Below are 18,604 nucleotides of genomic sequence, written 5' to 3'. Positions count from 1 at the left end.
AAAGTGAAAACAGTTTCAACAACTGTTCCTGGAAGCAAAACACAGGTCTGTGTCAAAGGCTGTAAAATAGCAAGAAGCGAGGTCCCTGGGGATTGGATATCCATAATTCAGAACAGATGTGGAGGCTCAAGCCTATAGTAGCAGCTCTTAGGAGACAGGATGACTGCCATGAGTTTGAGGCTAGCTTGGGTTACACATGAGTACCAGGCCAGCCAGGAACACATAACAGACAACTGTCTCAAACAAAATAAACAAAAGGAAAAAAAAAAAAAGAATCCACCATCATTGCTATCATTAATCCCTGAACAGCCTACTTGGTCCATCCTCCTCTCACTTTTGACTTCATTTCCTTTAGCCAAGGTCTCTCACTAAATCTGTCGCTCACAGTTTTTGGATAATCTGGCTAGCCTCCAAGCCCCAACTACCCTGGCATCACCTTGCCACCCTCCCAGCATGGGACTTATGGGCATACTTCTCCCATGGTGCTGGATTCTGAACTCAGGTCTTCATGCTTGCTCTTGTTACTAAGTGCTCTTGCCCACTGAACCATCTCGCCAACTGTGTCCCACCCCCACCCCCTGTGCGCCTTGATACAAGTCTCCTATGTAGCCCAGACTGGTCTCGATCTTCCTATGTAGATAGGATTGCCACGCACACTCCGGTGAAGTCTGCTTGGCAGGCCGAGAGGCCTGGAAGCGCTCACGAGGCAAAGAGTTTCACGGAAACTCACCTCCAGGAGTTTTGGCGTTCTCATTAACCCATATACTAATACGCTATTCCCGAGTTAGTCTGGTGTATGAACCCACATGCTCTCTTTTAGTATTATCTTATTATAAGTGCCTTTTAAGATTGAATTCTGACATAGCTAAGCCTTCGCCAGTGTTCCAACGTCCTAGAATGTCCTTGAGCTGACCATGGGCTTGGAATTCAATGTTGCCTATTCAGTGACATTCAGAATTGCCTCTGGTATTACACTATCACTTAGAATAAAAGCCAAGTCGCTCACATATACAGGAATTTACAATGGTTTAGGAAGTAGATCAGATCGGGCTGTGGTTTTAAGGTAATGCATTATTCATGAGATGGTTAGCTAGAGCGGAACTCCCTAATTAGAGCCATGACTTGGGTGTGAAAGCCCTTGCCCTAGGAGTGTAAAGACCTCACACCTGGCTTCTAAGACTATAGCTGACCTTAGATAGGGCTGACTTTGTCTCAGTTATTTTATTGCCCAGTTCCTGCCAGTCTTTGTGTTACATTCCTCTGTTTTGTGTAAGAGTCATTAAGCAGGGCTGGAGAGATGGCTCAGCGGTTAAGAGCACTGCCTGCTCTTCCAGAGGTTCTGAGTTCAAATCCCAGCAACCACATGGTGGCTCACAACCATCCGTAATGAGATCCAATGCCCTCTTCTGGTGTGTGAAGATGAAGACAGCGGCAGTGTACTTACATAAAACAAAAAAAATAAATCTTAAAAAAAAAAAAAGAGTCATTAAGCATCCGATAACCTCATTTGTACCTTGCTGATGTGTCACCTAACTTCCCTATTTTCTTCTGTATAAAAAGTCTGATGCTCAATTTGACAAATTACATTCAGATTCTACACAACCTTTTGTGTTGAGTCTGTCTGTCATTCATTCCCGACTCTTTGCCCACCTGCCCCAGAGACTAGTTCCACACAGACAAAGGGACCCAGAGGGTCTGCGGCATAGGGTGACTTTGAACTTCTGATCTTCCTTATTTTGTTATGTGTGTGTGATCCTAAGAACTAAGATCACAACATAAATATCACAGAGCCTGGTTTATGCAGTGCTTTGGACTAAGCACAGGGCTTTGTGATATTATACAAGTACTCTGTTAACTAAGCTGTATCACCAGCACTAAACCTTTGTGTGTGTGTGTGACAGACAGACAGACAGGGTCTTACTATGTAGCCATTTCTGTCCTGGAATTCACTACATAGACCAAGCTAGCCTCGAACTCAGAGATCTGCCTCTCAAGTGCGGGCATTTAAAGGCTCGTGCTGCTATGTCTAGCCCCAAATTTCTTTCTTAATCCAGTATTATTCTAGTTTCTCCAGGCTAAGCATCCTTCATCCTAAAATCTAAAACGTTTTTTGTTTCTTTCAGACAAGGTCTTACTATGTAGCCTTGGATGGCCTAGTATTCACTATGCAACCAATACTGGCCTACAGCATATGGGAATCCTCCTGCCTCAGCTACCTGAGTGCTAGGGTTATAGGCATACTCCAGTATATCTGGCTTAAAATCTGATTTTTTTTTTTTTGAGTCTGCACATAAAGCCACATATGGGAATTCCACACCTGACCACCAATGCACACCTTTGATCTCAGCAGTCAGGTGGTAGAGACAGGTGGATTTCTGTGAGTTCAAGACCAGCCTGGTCTACAGAGCAAATACTAGGACAGCTAAGATTGCAGAGAGCTCTACTTCATCTCAAAAAAGGCAGGAGCACTAAAAATATTTTATAAAATTACCTTCATGCTATATGTATAAGGTATGTTTAGATTTAGGTTTCATCCCCAAGATATCTCAGTAAGTATATGCAAATATTCCAAATGAGACAAAATCAGAAGCAAGCATAAGCGTCACATATGAGAGACATTCAATTTGTACATTACGGTACCAGAATGGAAACCCTGATTAACTGAAGAAGCTCAGTTTTGCAGAAGTAAAATTACCCATGTCAGGACAGGTAGGGGTACTAGGATGTTAAGAAGCCAGCCAGGAATTCAGGTCTCCCTGACTCCAAAGTCTTCTCACCATTCCTCAAAAGCAAGTCACTGCACTAGTACTAGTAAACTACACGACGGGTCAGTCACTGCACTAGTACTAGTAAACTACATGACAAGTCAGAAAAACCTTCACCTGGAGCTGCGAGTTGAGGTCATCTTTCTGTCCCATAAGCTCTTCATATTCAGCCTGACGATGCTGTAACTCAGATGCCAATTCACTGGTCTGTTCCCGAAGCATATTCAGTTCTTGTGTCTTTGCTGTCTGGATCTGGAGAACATGGTAATGGTGGGCAAAAGGAATTGCAGGGGGCCCTAAGGCCCAGGAACCCCCGGACCTCCCAGTTCCGGGGAGACAGAGAGAGAAGTATAAAGGAAGGAAGAAAGACAACGTTTAAAATGGAAAAGCAGGAAGAGGAGTGAAAGATTCGTGCAATAAATACTGTGAAGTGATAAAAGAAAGCCATGTAACATGTGGATAAAACCACAGACATAGAGGTACCAGAAAGCAGGCAAGGACAGATGAGTATCAGTTCCACTTATATGAAGTTAGAGAACAGGCAAATGAATTCATATTATTAAAGGTCAGAATCCTGGTTACTTCCAGGGATATGCTAACTGGGAGAGTAAGGAAGGGAATCTTCCAACATACTGAAAAATACTCTGTATCTTGTTCTGGAAGGGAGCTACCCAGAATTATAAAGGAACACATTGGACTTACTGAGTGTACACTTACGATAATTACATTTCATGCACTTTATCATAAAGAAACTTGAATGCCAGAAAAGCAGGAGTAGATGGAGAAGAAGGCTAGAAGCCAACAGAAAGGAGGAACAAAAACAGAGGCCACAGGAGAGTCAAGGGTCCAGATCACCCTGGCCAGACATGGACCAAAAGCGAGAGAGACAAAAGAAACAGGGAGAGATCCTCGAGGGACCCCAGGTATCCTGTACCTGCTCCAGAGCAGCCAAGCTAGTCCTCAAGGCACTGTTCTCAGCCAAGAGCCCTTCCACTTGTTCCTGCGCATCTGCACTCTGGCTGGACACCTGGCCCCACCCCCACGACAGGTGAGAGCAAGTCCAGAACAGAGGGACAGGAAAGAAAGGAGACAGACACACAGACGCACAGACCAGGACTAGGAAGAGCAGGATCCCCTGGGCTATGCTTGCCTGTAAGATACCAAGGCAGCCTGCTCACCACCCTCAACCCCAACTCCCAGGCCCACCAAGTACAACATACCTGATCTTGTAGGGCCCGCAATGCTGCTGCATGCTCCAGACGTTCCCCCTGCCGCTGATCTCTTAACTCTGCCAAACTCTGTGGGAACAGGGATGTCAGGTAACCCCATTCCAGATCTCGTCCTTCTCTGGGTGGACACAGATACACAGACTCCCTCTGGGACCACCTAAAAGCATGTTCTTGGCATCTGTGAATCTTGGACTAGCTGTCAGAGAGGATTTCATGTTTACCCAGACTCCAAGCGATAGATATATCACTTACACATAGAGCTCTCAAACGCATTCCCTCCCTCTTTCTCAGCCTTTGAGCATCTCAGACACACCTAAGTTCCTAAACCTAAGTTCTGAGGGGCTCATACTCATCCAGATTCCAGCTTGGGAACACTAGGAGTTTCAGACTGTAACTTTACCCATCTCCAGAACCTAACGACCAGGAGTTGTTGATATACGTAATTAACCTCAATGTCCCAAGCTCAGGAGCCTCAGTTCACACAGACACCTAGCCTCAGATCCTAGAGATCTCAAACTCACAACCTCACTTTCCAGATCTTGAAGAAGCCCTCAGACTGACCCATCTCCACTAACGTTCTGGTTTCCTATTGCTGGGAATCTTTAGACCCAGATCATCAACAGCTCCTGAGGTTTTTATCCAAAATTGGTCCTTGCTCTCACATTGCAATTTTCTAGGGTCCCTGCACCATATTCTCCATTCTGAGAAACCTCAGACTTGTCTCCTCTTAGGTAAAACCCAGAGGCTACCCAAGGACCTCAAGACCACCCAACTCACATGAGCAACTCACTTCCTAAACATCATAGAACCAGACCTTGAAGCTCTCAACTGTACTTTGCCTCCAGCCCCAACTGCCCTATACTGGAAGTCCACTGTCTACCCAACCCTCATGTCTTTGACCCCTAATGAAACAGGGTCTCATTATGTGTCTCTGGCTAGCCTCAAACTCATAGAGATTCACCTGCCTCTGCCTCCTAAGCTCTGGGACCAAAGGCATGCACCATACTGCCCAGCTGATATCACAGCTTTTAAAGGTTTCAGCATCACCAGACCCTCCCTCCCTCTCTTCCTTCCTCTCTCTTTTTTTTTTTGTTTGTTTGTTTTTTTTTTCGAGACAGGGTTTCTCTGTGTAGCCCTGGCTGTCCTGGAACTCACTTTGCAGACCAGGCTGGCCTCGAACTCAGAAATCCGCCTGCCTCTGCCTCCCGAGTGCTGGGATTAAAGGCGTGCGCCATCACGCCCGTCACCCTAATTCCTGATCCTAGACCCCCATCGAGAGTTCTGACTCACACAACTTGTGGTATACAACCAGAGTCCCTAGACTCCCACTTCAGGAATCTCTGATTCATGTAATCTCTTATCCCAACTTCCTAAGGCTCTTGAGTTTCTATTTTTCTAGCTCCTAGAGAGCTTACTCCTACTTCTCGGGTTGCTATATCTCTAATTCTCAGACAACCCAATCAGTCTCTAAAGACCTCATTCCTCCACCCCCCTGGTTCTCCACTTAGGGGATCTTGGGAACCAGCCCCATCACCTGATTGGCAGCCTCAAGTTCCTGCTGTAGTTTTTGGGTGCGAGCCAACTGGGCTTTCAGATCAGCTTCCTTCCGCTGTTGCAATTCTTCAATTTTGTTTCTAGGGGTGATGAGGATAGGGGATGGGATACATTAGGTTAGGCATGGCTAGAAGCCCACTCTTCCATCTCTACTCCTGTGGTCTTTGGTTAGTTTGCCTGGGCATGGTCCCTGTTTTTCTGCTACTGACAACCCCAGTAGTTACCTGCTGTCATTAAACAGTGTCTCCTTCTCTGTCTGCAGACGGCAAAAACTGGGCACAGAAAAACAAGACATAGATATGTCATTCCCACAAGCCACCCTCCCCCACAGGCCCCTAAAAACCCTGCAAAGGAAAAAGATACCTTTCTTGTTTCTTTTTCAGTTTCTCAGAGAGCTGAGGGAGAAAGAGGAAGGAGTACAGAAAATAAAAACAGTAAGAATAATGACAAAATAAAATAAACAATAACATTTATAGATACTTCATACTGAGTTTTTCCTACAAGTCGGGTTTTAGTTATTCTTGCAGAATTCTCAGGACATCCTTGAGTACTGAAAACTACTGATTTTACAAGTGGATAAACTGAGTCTCAGAAGGGGTAAGCAATTTGAAGGCTCAGCTGTCAGCAGCAGCAGCAGCCACATCATCTCCAACTACCTCCCTTGGATTCCAAAGGCTCCCAAAGCAGTGCCAATGGTCACATCACAGAATGGCTAGGCTGGCAGGCCTGGAAAGTAGGATCCTGATTGGTTGTCTCAGCACTGGGTCCCCCAGGTTCTAAAGGCATTCTTATATGGATGAATTGGCAAAGCTTTGAGGCAACAGAAGGGATGGGGCCTGCCATGCACAAGGTAGAATGAGACCACGTTAGCTTATTCCACAATGAAAGGAACTCTGAGACTTGTGAGCCTCTGCTTCACACATGATCAAACTGAAGCTCTGAGGAGGCACAACACTCCTCTGCTGTCATGAGAAAGCCAGGCGGCGGCAAACCCCACCTTAGCAAGTTCCTCCTGTAGTCTGGAGGTTTCAGCTTGCTTTGAGCTCTGCGGGTGGTAGGGGGGAAGATAAGGGATGGAGTTGTTATCAGCAAGGATGGAGGAAGGCCTCTAATTTTGCCTGTCCTGCCCCCCTTTAGCCCATGAGATGGTGATGTCACAGACATCTCCATAGGCCCACAGGTGGGAGGTAAGGCAACTGCTGTCTCCCAGCATCCCAGTCCCAAGAGACCCAGATTTACCTCTAAGCCTTGTAGCTGCTCCCAGAGCAATTTTTTTTCTTCTCGCTCCATTTCCCATTTCAGCTCCACTTCTGCCAATGGCATGGGAGCCAGGGGAGTGGGGAGTACATCTCCTGGGGGATCCCCTTGGCCCTCACCAACAGCAGAGGGCCTCACAGCCTCTTTCCCATAGCGTTCCTGCAGTGCTGTTGAGTAGAACAAGAATGTTTGATGAATGACATTGTCTCTGAAGTCCCTTGCCACATCTCAAATATAGGGAGAACGATTTATCCTTCTCTATCCTTAGGCTGCACAGGACCCTGTCCCAGAGGAAGCCTCATTCAGGCCTGTCACAAATAATTCTTAAGACCCACCAACTTCAAAAATCCTATCTACCATGTTTCATACCATATTTACGTATAGAACCTAATTCCTACTCATATTGGACCTGGCCTCATTCCTGATCATGGAACCATCACCCACTACCACATAAGCCTTAGCTACTCACCAAAGGCCATGTGTCAGGGCCTTCTCACACTCTCCCAAGCTGCCTCTCTGCCTTCATCCCAGACCCAATTTACAATCTGGCCTCAGAATCTCCCTAGTGTCCTAGTTCTTCTAAGTCAGCACCTGCATCTCCTTTTCAACATTCATTCTGCTGTTCTCTAACATTTGCTGTGTACCAGACACGGAAGTAAGGCAGAATGAAATTGCTTAATTGCTCCATCTTCCTGGCATAGACACTCTGGTGTACTGTACAGATGAGCATTAGACCCAGAAAGGTAAAATGCCCCCTTGAAATTCAAAATCATACATTAGTTCAGGTAAGGCCAAGTCTCCCTCTGAAATTTCTTCTTTCTCCCATAAGAGGACTATACCCATCCTGGCTCCGCTCAAGGCCTGAAGTCTCTACATTCCTGGAAGGTGTCCATGCACCTGCCATGTTCTTCTGCAAGGCTGTGTTCTCTGCCTGCAGCCTCAGCAGCTCCCCGTCCACATGTGCTCCAGCTGCTCCAGGAACGCCTTCCTTGAGTTGTCGGTTTTCCAGCTCCAGCTGCTCCAGCTGGCTGCAGAGCTGAGCAGGGGAATAGACATGATGGAGACAGCAAATCAGAACAATATCCACCAACACACAAATAGCATTTGCCCCCTCAGTGTAGAATTCATTAAATTCCCACAAGAACCCAATAATGTGCTTGCCCTCACACTTTGTGGATAAAGACACTGATACATGGTGATATTAAACAATTTCCAACTGACACATCTTTTAAGTAACAAAGTCAAAAGAGAGAGAGAGAGAGAGAGAATACTGAAAACCTCCTTCCCTTTGTCGACTCCCAACCTCTCATCAGAAGCAAAGATCTCAGGCTGCTATGGACACTATTACCACCATGGACAGCCTCACTGGCACACCTATATACCCTTCATCTGTGGGAAAATATCCCAGATCCGTGGATCTAAGCTCCCTCTCGGCACAGGCATCACAGACAGCTTGCAAGCCATTTCCAGAGTAATATCTTACAGTTCTTATAGTTCTGGTCTTTAGCTTTGAAGAGGCACACTATGAAAATGAAATACAGCAGGCATGCAATCCAACCTCCTGGTTAAAACTGAAGCTCACTAAGGCCCACAAGGAAAAAATATTGCCTCGGATAAAACATTTCTTTCACCCATTTTTTTCACCTGATTGGCTTCTATACATTCTTCACCGCTATGTCATCTTTAACATAGGATTAGCCAACACACACACACACAAATCCAGTATTTTACCACAGCATTCTCTGTTCACTCCTGCTTGTGGACGTTGTACATCGTGGTGCGGAGCCTAGTGCGCACCACGATGTACAACGTCCACAAGCAGTCTATACATTCTTCACCGCTATGTCATCTTTAACATAGGATTAGCCAACACACACACACACAAATCCAGTATTTTACCACAGCATTCTCTGTTCACTCCTTTCTGACCGGATATCAATCACAATTAAATTTTATTTATTGATGTGTTTTATATATTTTTAAAGATTTATTTATTTATTTTATGCATATAAGTACACCACCATTGCTCTCTTCAGATGCACCAAAGAGGGCTCCAGACCCCATTACAGATGGTTGTGAGCCACCATGTGGTTGCTGGGACTTGAACTCAGGACCTCTGGAAGAGCAGTTGGTGCTTTTAACCACTGAGCCATCTCTCCAGCCCCGTGTTTTATTTTTGTTTTACTTTATTTTATGTGTCTGTGTACGGGGTTTGCTTTTTTTTTTTTTTTTTTTGGTCAAGACAGAATCTCACCATATAGCCCTGGCTTATGTTTGAACTTAAAATCTTCTTACCTCAGTCTTCAAAATGCTGGGATTAAAGGCACGCACCATCACCATGCCTGGCTAAATTTTGTTTTGTAGCATGGAATCACAAAACAGAGCCTAAAACTAGATTGCTTATGGCTGGAGATATAGCTCAGCAGGTAAGAGCACTGGCTGCTCTTCCAGAGGTCCTGAGTTCAATTCTTAGCAACTACATGGTGGCTCACAACCATCTGTACAACTACAGTGTACTCATATACATAAAATAAATAAATAAATCCTTAAAAAGAAAGAACTAAATGAATAATGTAGAACAATTCAAATAGGGATAGAAGAAATAGCATTAGTAAACTATCACTATTATTATTTCTTTCCATCCCACCCATAAAATATAAGTGTTCTGGCCCATTTGTTGTCAACTGCACCTAAGCTAGGGTTATCTGGGAAGAGAAAACCTTGTCAGAGAAAACCTTATATCTACTTGGCATGTAATTGAGTCTATTAGACATTTTCTTCATTTTTAAAAAAGATTTATTTATTTAATTTATATAAGTCTACTGTCTTCAGACACACTCCAGAAGAGGGCATTGGATCCCATTACAGATGGTTTACAGATGGTTGTGAGCCACCATGTAGTTGCTGGGAGTTGAACTTAGGACTTCTGAAAGAGCAGTCAGTGCTCTTACCCGCTGAGTCATCTCTCTAGTCTGACATTTTCCTGATTAATGATTGATACGGGAGGGCTCAGCCCACTGTGAGTGCTGCCATCCCTGGGCTGATGGACAAGGGTGGAATAAACAAGTGAGCTGAGTGATCCACAGAGAATAAGCTAATAAGCCGGGCTCCTCCATGATCTGTGCTTCAGTTCCCACCTCTAGTTCTTGCCTTGGCTTCCCTAAAAGGATGGACTGTGAGTTGTCAGCCAAATAAACTCTTTCCTCCCTTTTTGTTTTAGGTCACTGTTTTATTACAACAATTGAAAGTAAACTAACAGTAAGTTACCCAAGAGTTAGGACCATTCTGTGCAGCTCACAACTTTATCCCAGAACACAGGATATAAAGCAGGTCCCTTTATCTGTCAATGGAACAACTGAGCTGATGAAATATCTTGGCAGGCAGGCTCTAGCATCAGGCCTTCTGGTAAGTACCATTGGGGCCTGAGAGGAGTAGGGAGGGGATTATAAAGGAACCCAGAGTGATGCAGAAAATCCTTGGCAGTAGTTTATGAGAGCACCAGAAAGCTCCAGGGACTGAGGAGAGAGCTTCATACCAGAAGGGATTAATTAAAGAAACAGTGGGCTCAAATCTAGAGGTCAGAATAACTTCTGTTAAATAGTGGAGTGGATCAATAGAGAAAAATCCAGGTAAGGAGATCAGAAAGCTGCAGAAGTAGATGAGAGATGGTTGAGCTGAGGCAGATCAAAACCACGGAATGAATACAAACATGACCCATACTCTTCCACTGAGTGACAGTCCACATTCCCTAATATAAGACTCCTCCCTCTCATCTACTTTCTTTTGTTCTCCCCACCTACTATATAAGTACGGAATGGGATGAAGATGTGGCACAGTGATAGAACGCATGTTTAGCATGCAGGATTCCTGGGTTGGACCTTCATCACCATAAACAAGTCAAGACATAGTTTAGAGGGAAAATGAACTAACGAGATATTGTCATTAGTGAACACTTCCATAGCTGGTCTTATGTAGGAGGCTTTTAGTGACTTACATATGTTTGAATTCTCACAAAAGTCCGGGAAGGCAGGTGCTTCTAGCATTACCATTTCCATTTTAGACATTTGAGAATCAAGAAACAGGAGGCTCAGTGACACGTTTAAAGTTTGAGTTATTAAACTCTACAGCCAAGATCCTCATCTGGGCCTTCTGGCTCCAGAGTCCCTGCTTAGAATTACTGACCATTAAATGGTCTCTCCTGGCATTGTAAATGCTTAAAGATTGTTTTCTGTTGTATTTTGTTTTGAGATTCTTTTTAAATATTTGCCTCTGTTCTTTGATTTGCCATGTAGCCCAGCGGCCTGGAACTCACTATGTAGGTGAGGATGACCTTAAACTTCTAAGTCTTGTGCCTCTAAAGCCCAAGTGCTAAGGTAATAGGTATGAGCTTGTGCAGTGCTAGGGATCAAAACCAGGGTTGCATTCGTACGACTCAGGCACTCCAGCAATTAAGCCATATTCCAAGCCCTTTTATGGCTTCTGTGGTTATTTTTGACCATTTCTTATTGTATACACGCATCTCAATCACAGTGCTCTTGTTCTGTGTTTAAAGGCAGTATATTCCCATCAGGCGAAGTCTTGGAAATAACATTCTTTTTTTTTTTTCTTACAGTATAATTTTCCTTAAAACCCACTGAAAACTCACAAACTGATCAACCATACATACAGAAGACTACTAGGAAAAAAAAAAAAACACACAGGACTTCCAACTGCCCAAAAGGTTTAGAAATAGCCAAGATATTAAAATCAGTAAGGAGATAGAGTTAGCCAATCCAGGATTAATTACCTGGAAGAAGTGGAACCCCAGATTCATGGCAGATGAAGGAAAGAAAAAGAAAATGGAAGCAGTTCAAATACTTTTCCATCCATGTTAAACAATTAGAACTTTCCTTAAAGCTCTAGAATACACTGGGGCTCCATAGCACCAGCCAAAAACTATACAAATGGAGACTTGAACTAAATAAAAGGAGTGACTTAGGAACCAAATAAACTCAGGGCTCAGAGGATCTAATTTCATGAACATGTTTGGCCCCACCTGTCAATTTACTGCCCCCAGCAACAGACTAAGGCCTGTTTCAGCACCATGGACAGTGTTCAGCGCCAGCCCCTGTCCACCACTGAGCTTTCAGCCTAGGTAGTTCCTGCCCAGGCATACACAGATGCACCGTTCCCATTTCCCCCCCTCAGCTATCCCGGGCACCAGCACCTTGCTGAACTCGGCCATAAGTGTACTGTTCTGCAAACGGAAGTCCTCCTCCTGGCTGTGCAGCTTTGCCTGCAGCATCTCATTTTCACTCAGCAGTACCTCCACTTCCTGCAGTGGCAGACACGGGCCAGGACTCCAACAGGGGTGGAAAAGATGGGGAGGTAGGTAAAGAAGGAGAGAGAAGGAAATAATGGCATTGGGTAGGAAGCATATAGGTAGAAAGAATGTGGCGATATATAGGAACAGAGACATAGGGAAGGGGGGGCAAAAGAGACACGAGGAAGTACAGAGAAGGAACAAGAAGGGAGATATAGGCAAGGGAATGAGGGAAAAGAGAAATAATGATGGAGAGATATGGAAGGGGAGAAAAGCGCAAGATGAGAGGTTGATCAGGAAAGAGAAAAGGCAAGAAGACAGGAACAGAGAGGTATCAACAGGGGAAGAATACAGTAGAAAGCAAAGAAAGAAGGGAGATAGAGGAGTGGGAGAAAGAGAAACGAGAAGTCAGACAGAGGGGGAAAAACAAGGAAAGAGACAGAAACAGGTAGGGAAGAGACAAAAGGAAAGTTGAAGAGAAGAAGCAGAGAGGGAAACAGGAAGGCAGACACAGATTCAGCGAGGATAAAGGAAAAGATGCAAAGATGCGAAGAGTGGAAGACAAACACAGGGAACAAAGAGAGACAGAGAAACACACAGCAGTGAGGAAGTTGCAGATACACAGGTGTACATATAAAGGCCAGTACAATGCCACCAAACAGAAATATCCCCACTGTGACAGTCTTGTACACATATTCATCCCACCAAAGACCCCCTTACCTGAGCTTTCTTGCTCTTGCTTAGTGCCTAAAAGGAAGGGTGGAAGAGAGCTAAAGTGAACAGCAATGGACCCCCCTGTGGGATATGGAGACTACTGCAGCAGGTGTTAAGTGAGGGCAATGGCGGGTTGTGGGGTGGAAATATGTTTAAACACAGAACTTGCATAACAACTGGAAGCCCACAGAAATAACAGAAGAAATGAGGGAAGTACAGTTGGGGATGCTGCTGCCTTGGCGCCACAGCACTCAAAGTCTCCCTTTCTTTTATGCTCTTGAGGGCTTGAGGAGAGGGCTGAACTGTGTCTCGGAATGTAACCCTTTATATACTGGATCTCCAAGCTAGGAAATTGTGGCTTCATCACTCCATCTGTTCAAGCACATCAATGCGCTTCCCTCGCATGCAACATAACAACTTCTACCCTTTTGCTTGGCAGCCAAGGATCATGTCAGGCTTTGCAAAGAAATCAACGCCCTATCAAAAACTCCCATTTTCTAACTGCTGGATTTTCCTGAATTCTGCATTCATTCACCCAAATGAGTATTTTAAAAATATATTTATTCATTATTAATGTGAGTGTCTGTGCACAGGAGTACACATGTCACCACTTACACATGGAGATCAGAGGACAATTTCATGGAGTCAGTTCACTTTCCACCTTTTTTTAATGGTTATTTTTGTGTGTATGGGTGCATGAAGTACTTTTGGAGACCAGAAGAGGGCATCATATCCCCTGGAACTAGAGTTACAGCCTATTTGTGAGCTGCCGTGTGGATGCTGAGGATGGAACTCTGAAAGAGCAGCCAGTGCTCTTAACCAATGAGCTCCAGCCCATTCTCATCCAACAAGTATTTATTCAGCATATACTATATGCAGCATCGTACTACATATGAACACAGAGCAATGAAGAAGGATAAAAATAAGGATCTAGCCTCTCTTTAGAAGCCATGCTAGGCTCTATTCTACCTTATCTTGAAAGGATCCGAAAGGTGGGTTTGGTCTCATGTTACCAACAGGACCAGGACAAGTGGATGGGGTAGGAGCAAAAAGAAGCAGTGTACGTGGAAGACAGGAGGCAGACTCAAGGCAGATTTACTGATAGACCTGACTAATTCAAAGTTAATGAATGAAGCCACGTGCGGCATACATGCCTATAGATCCAGGTACTCAAGAGGTTGAGGAAGGAAGCCAAGTTGAGGCCAGGAATTGGGGACCAGCCCGAGAAACACAGCTAGATGCCCTTTTCAAGACAAAGTTAATGAATGAGGGCTGCAGATGGAGCACAGGAGTAGAGGCAGCTTAGAGCTAGGTGTGGTGTCTTACTCCTGTAATCCCAGAACTTGGGAGTTGGAGACAGAAGGGTGAGGAATAGAGGATCAGGAATTCAAGGCCATCTTCAGCTACATATAAGCACAAGGCCAGCCTAAGCTTCAAGAGATTCTGTCTTGTACACAACAAAAAGAACCCTTTTTAGCCTTTTGGCTAAGATCAAATGTGGAGAGCTTGCCTAACATGCATGAGATCCTAGGCTTGATCTGTAGCACCGCAAAAAAAAAAATAAAATAAAATAAAATAAAAACAAATAAGCAATTGATATTAGAATAAATTAAAATAAATCAATAAATTAGGCAAAGCCAGGCATGTCAGCGCACATTTATAATCCCAGCACTTGGGAAGCTGAGGCAGGACAATCAAGAGTTCAAGGCCAGTCTGGGCTACATAGCAAGATCCTGTCTCAAAAGAAACATACACAGAAATTAGGCAAGATTAGGTTAAAATTAGCCAACTGAAGAGACTTCTGTGAACAACAAAAAAAAAACTTCGAATGACTATAAGAAAGCAGCATGTGACATTAGGTCTGCTTCAGTGTGGGTGTTCACTGGGAATGAGTCAGATGGATAGGGGTGAAGCAAGTGGTGGGTGGATGGGGTAGGCGGAGGGAGGTACCTTTTGAGCTTTACTGAACTCCTTATCCAGGTAGGCGACCTTCTGTCGAAGACTGGAAAGTTCTGGTGCGGGGAAAGCAGGGAATCTCAGCCTCAGGCGGTAACAAGGAACTGAAGGGTCATCTTATCAGGCCTCTAAAGGAAAACCTTTGCCTCGATTCCCCCCAAAACCACCCCATCTATTGACACTCTCTTGGCTCACCAACACCATTCTTCCGAAGTTCATCCGAAAGCTGGTAGTTATTTGTCCGGAGCTCCAGGAGCTGAGTCTTTGGAAGGAGCCAAGAAACAAAAATATTTATCAGGAAAGCATTCCTACCCCCACAGGAGGCAACCAAGCCCCTAAGCCCTAAAGACTGGACTGGTATCACCTAAGCACTTCCTCAGCTGCTCCTTAAGATCTTTGGATACTGTATTCTTAAATGGGCAGCCAAGCCCTGAGCCCCAGCTCCACCTTGTCCAGCCCCATTTAGAACCACAGCCAGCCTCACCCCATCATTTCCCCACTGATCCATTCACCACCTAGACCACTGAAGGGTATTGGAATAGTTAGGCTGCTGTTCATATGAGTTCCTGTGACTATACACGCAGATGAAATCATCTTGGCTGACCTCCTTACACCTTGAACACTGTCCTGCCTAGACCCAGGAGGCCCCTTTGGCGGGGGACGGGGGGCTTCTAAATTCCTTCCCAAGGAAAGAAAATCTGGTCTTTCTCCTTCCCAACTTCCATGAGTCAAGGGATGTTGCTCAAGGTCCTGTGGAACTGCCAAGGAATAGAGGTCAGTGTTCCCTTAAGTATAGAATGAAGAGGAAGTGCAGCACAGGCCACTTCACACAGTACATGTATATCCACCAGTCTTGGAGAGCCCTAAATCTGATTCTTCCCAGAACCACCCACTGTCCACTACCCCTGGTTTTATGTCCCTCTCAAAGTACCAGCTCCACCTTTCTTAGCACACTGGTTTGCTCCAGATCAGATCAAAAGGCTTGGCTACTATAGGATCTTTCTTGTTCTGTTCTCCTCAGGACCCCAATAGCATCTCTCCTAATCTTTGGCCAACTGGAATACCTTTCTACTCACCTTGAAGTCCCTCTCCAAAAGCCCAATAGTATCTCCTTACACATGGCTCAAATAGGATAAACCTTCCTTGCTCAAGTATCTATCTATCCACTTTTTACAAGATGTCTTCAATGGGGGTGACATTATATCTGTCCTTCAGGATCTCTCAAATGCCCTTGGGTGGGCCAGTTGAACTAGTCTTATTCAGAATCTTCTGCAATTTCCAGTGGTCTTCCCCATTTATGCTCCAATGAGCTCACTCTTACATCTTCAGTGTTCCTCAAGCAGACTAACTAGCTCCCAGGTCAATCGAATATTTCTGCTCCCTCAAGCGTTCTGCCCCCAACCTATATATAGGACTCTAAGGTTTTCCCATTTCAGTCTTTCCCACTAAGGCTCCCTCATTAAGTGTCCATTCATTGTGCAGTGCTTCTATTCCCTCTCGAGATGCCTGGAAAAGGATCAACAGGTCAGAGGACCAGGTCAGACTACTCCCCCAAACCCAGTGATGTCCCCTTCCCTGAACTCCCAAAGTATCAGTTTATAAATATCCTCCGGCCCTTCCTCTAATCTGAGTTAATGGTATTACCTACTCAGAATTCTCATCACCCCGGGTCTAAAGGAATCACCCCAATCCATGCAATTATACCAACCCCTCCTCTTAGGATCTTCTACCATCAATGGCATAACAACTCTAGGGAAGAGATCCATGGTCTTTCCCTACTCCCCTGGCCTAGTAGTATTGGTATCTCCCACAAACTTTCCACCTCCCACTAGTTCATGGTCTTGTCCTGTCAAATAACCAGCGCCCCCCCCCCCNATGACGCAAATGCCTGCTTCTTTTCTCTCCCGACCAAATAATTTCTCCTCAGAATCTCCATCCTTTAAAGTCTAACATCATCACCACTTAATGGTATGCCCTACACATAGACCCAAAGGTCTCATCCCGATTCCGGACTGAGAAAGGTATCACCTAAAAGACGGTCTACACTCCCTTTGTAAAGCTAAAGGAATCCAACCTTCAAAACCCACATAGAATCTTCGAAATCACTAAGATCGCCACTCAGAGCCTCGGTTTCCCTTCTCCAGACCACCCCCTTATACTTAAGACCCATCCCAACCAAATCTTCAGAACCGGTGGCTCGTCTTGTCTCTACCCCGCCCCCAGTCTACTAGACCGGTGGTCTTCCCCACATCCAGCGGCACCTGCATCCGTTGAAACTCCTCTTCAGACAGAGCTTGCGCCATGTTCCTCCCCCCATCCCCCGCAAGCTTTGTGCGCAGCCGCAGCTTCTGCGGCCTGTCAGTGCTAAGGTCGGAGCGAACCACTGACCAGTAATTGGAGGGGAAGAAACCTAATTCAAATGTTCAGCATTTTAGAGACGGAAAGAAGAGAATGATGCTCAAAGGTCAGACAAATTTTACTTTGATTTTTATGAAATTGTAAATTGTCTCTTATGGCTTTTGAGCATTTATAGATTACTCATTGCTATTCGACATTATGGTATCCCTGTATCATGGGTGGACTCTTCGGGAGGGAAGTAATCCTCTGACGGAAAATTACCCTTCCGCGACGCTCCTTTAAAGAGAAAGTGACTTAATAATCAAGGAAGTGAAAGCGGAAGCTTCCTCGGGTCTTGTTCCGGCCCTCCTACGGGTGACCCCAAAAGGGAATCCCGCCTCACGTAAAGTCCTTGACCACCCACCCCTCATTTTTAAAGAAAAGGTCTGACAATGATTTTTATTAACACAGTGCCTTTATCTCATGTTAGGGAAAAGATCTAGTCATTGAGAAAGCTAAAAATTCACGAGGAGAACAGTAGCGAATAAAACAAACCCAGAAAAGTCCATTAAAAATAAAAACAAAAAATAGCTCCATGGAAAAGAGTCTGGTAGCACACTCAAGGTTCTGGATGTGGTCCCCAATGCCGAAACAAAAACATCAGAAAGAAGTATTTAAAAGCGCTCTAACCATCACCGATCTGAAAGCAAGTGATGCTCAGTGTATTCTCATAGAAATGAAATTATTTCCCTGCTATGGCAAATATATTCAAGCAGGGCCTTTGTAAATTGAAAGATTTTTTTGATATAGGCTATCTCTCAATATAAATGCAGTCATTTAAACGATACCATTCTTTGACTTTTCAGACAACTATGTCGTCACAATTCGGGGAGAACACTTCCATCACTCCTTAAAGGTTCTTTCAATCCACCCCTCCTCCTACAGCCAGAGCAACATTGTTTCTTTTGGTGCTATAGTGCATTTGTCTATTGTAAAATGTGATTCAATGTATTCCTTGTATTTCCATTTCTTTTTCGCTTTTGGCTGTTGCAATTCATCCAAGTTGTGTTATCAGATTTTTTTTTCTTTTGTCAGTGAATAGATTTTTTGTTTGTTTGTTTTGTTTTTCGAGACAGGGTTTCTCTGTATAGTCCTAAAGTTGGAGTTTATTAAGAAACAGTTCTTTTTTTTTTTCCTTCCAAGACAGGGTTTCTCTGTGTAGCCCTGGATGTCCTGGAACTCACTCTGTAGACCAGGCTGGCCTTGAACTCAGAAATCCACCTGCTTCTGCCTCCCAAGTGCTGGAATTAAAGGCATGAGCCACCACTGCCCGGCTAAGAAACAGTTTTTATTTGGGTATGGTGGCACACACCTTTAGTGGTCCAGCCAGAGCTCTGTGAAAGAAAGAAAGAAAGAAAGAAAGAAAGAAAGAAAGAAAGAAAGAGAGAGAGAGAGAGAGAGAGAGAGAGAGAGAGAGAGAGAGAGAGAGA

General features: G+C 44.6%; 1 protein-coding gene across 7 annotated transcripts in view; it reads right to left on the bottom strand.

The window, feature by feature from the left end:
- The window catches only part of Gripap1 (GRIP1 associated protein 1), a 31,230-nt gene extending 14,084 nt beyond the window's left edge, over window positions 1–17,146 (bottom strand). For 2 of the 7 annotated variants that reach the window (XM_021153127.2, XM_021153125.2), the window contains exons 1-13: window positions 17,039–17,146; window positions 14,973–15,039; window positions 14,772–14,833; window positions 12,828–12,854; window positions 12,012–12,119; window positions 7,703–7,841; window positions 6,788–6,972; window positions 6,546–6,593; window positions 5,912–5,943; window positions 5,773–5,820; window positions 5,529–5,628; window positions 3,986–4,063; window positions 2,883–3,017 (exon numbers count right to left, since the gene is read on the bottom strand). In XM_021153127.2, the coding sequence (XP_021008786.1) occupies window positions 2,883–3,017; window positions 3,986–4,063; window positions 5,529–5,628; window positions 5,773–5,820; window positions 5,912–5,943; window positions 6,546–6,593; window positions 6,788–6,972; window positions 7,703–7,841; window positions 12,012–12,119; window positions 12,828–12,854; window positions 14,772–14,833; window positions 14,973–15,039; window positions 17,039–17,080 (1,071 nt within the window). In that variant the 5' untranslated portion in view covers window positions 17,081–17,146. Of the gene's footprint in view, window positions 1–2,882; window positions 3,018–3,699; window positions 3,793–3,985; window positions 4,064–5,528; window positions 5,629–5,772; window positions 5,821–5,911; window positions 5,944–6,545; window positions 6,594–6,787; window positions 6,973–7,702; window positions 7,842–12,011; window positions 12,120–12,827; window positions 12,855–14,771; window positions 14,882–14,972; window positions 15,040–17,038 lie in introns of all 7 variants that reach the window. The other 5 variants (XM_029473419.1, XM_021153126.2, XM_029473420.1 and 2 more) reach the window with 5 other exon arrangements.
- Window positions 17,147–18,604: the final 1,458 nt, after the last annotated feature.

The sequence above is a fragment of the Mus caroli genome, chromosome X, assembly GCF_900094665.2.
Source record: "Mus caroli chromosome X, CAROLI_EIJ_v1.1, whole genome shotgun sequence".
NCBI lineage: Eukaryota > Metazoa > Chordata > Mammalia > Rodentia > Muridae > Mus > Mus caroli.
This window is presented reverse-complemented; position numbering and strand designations above follow the sequence as displayed.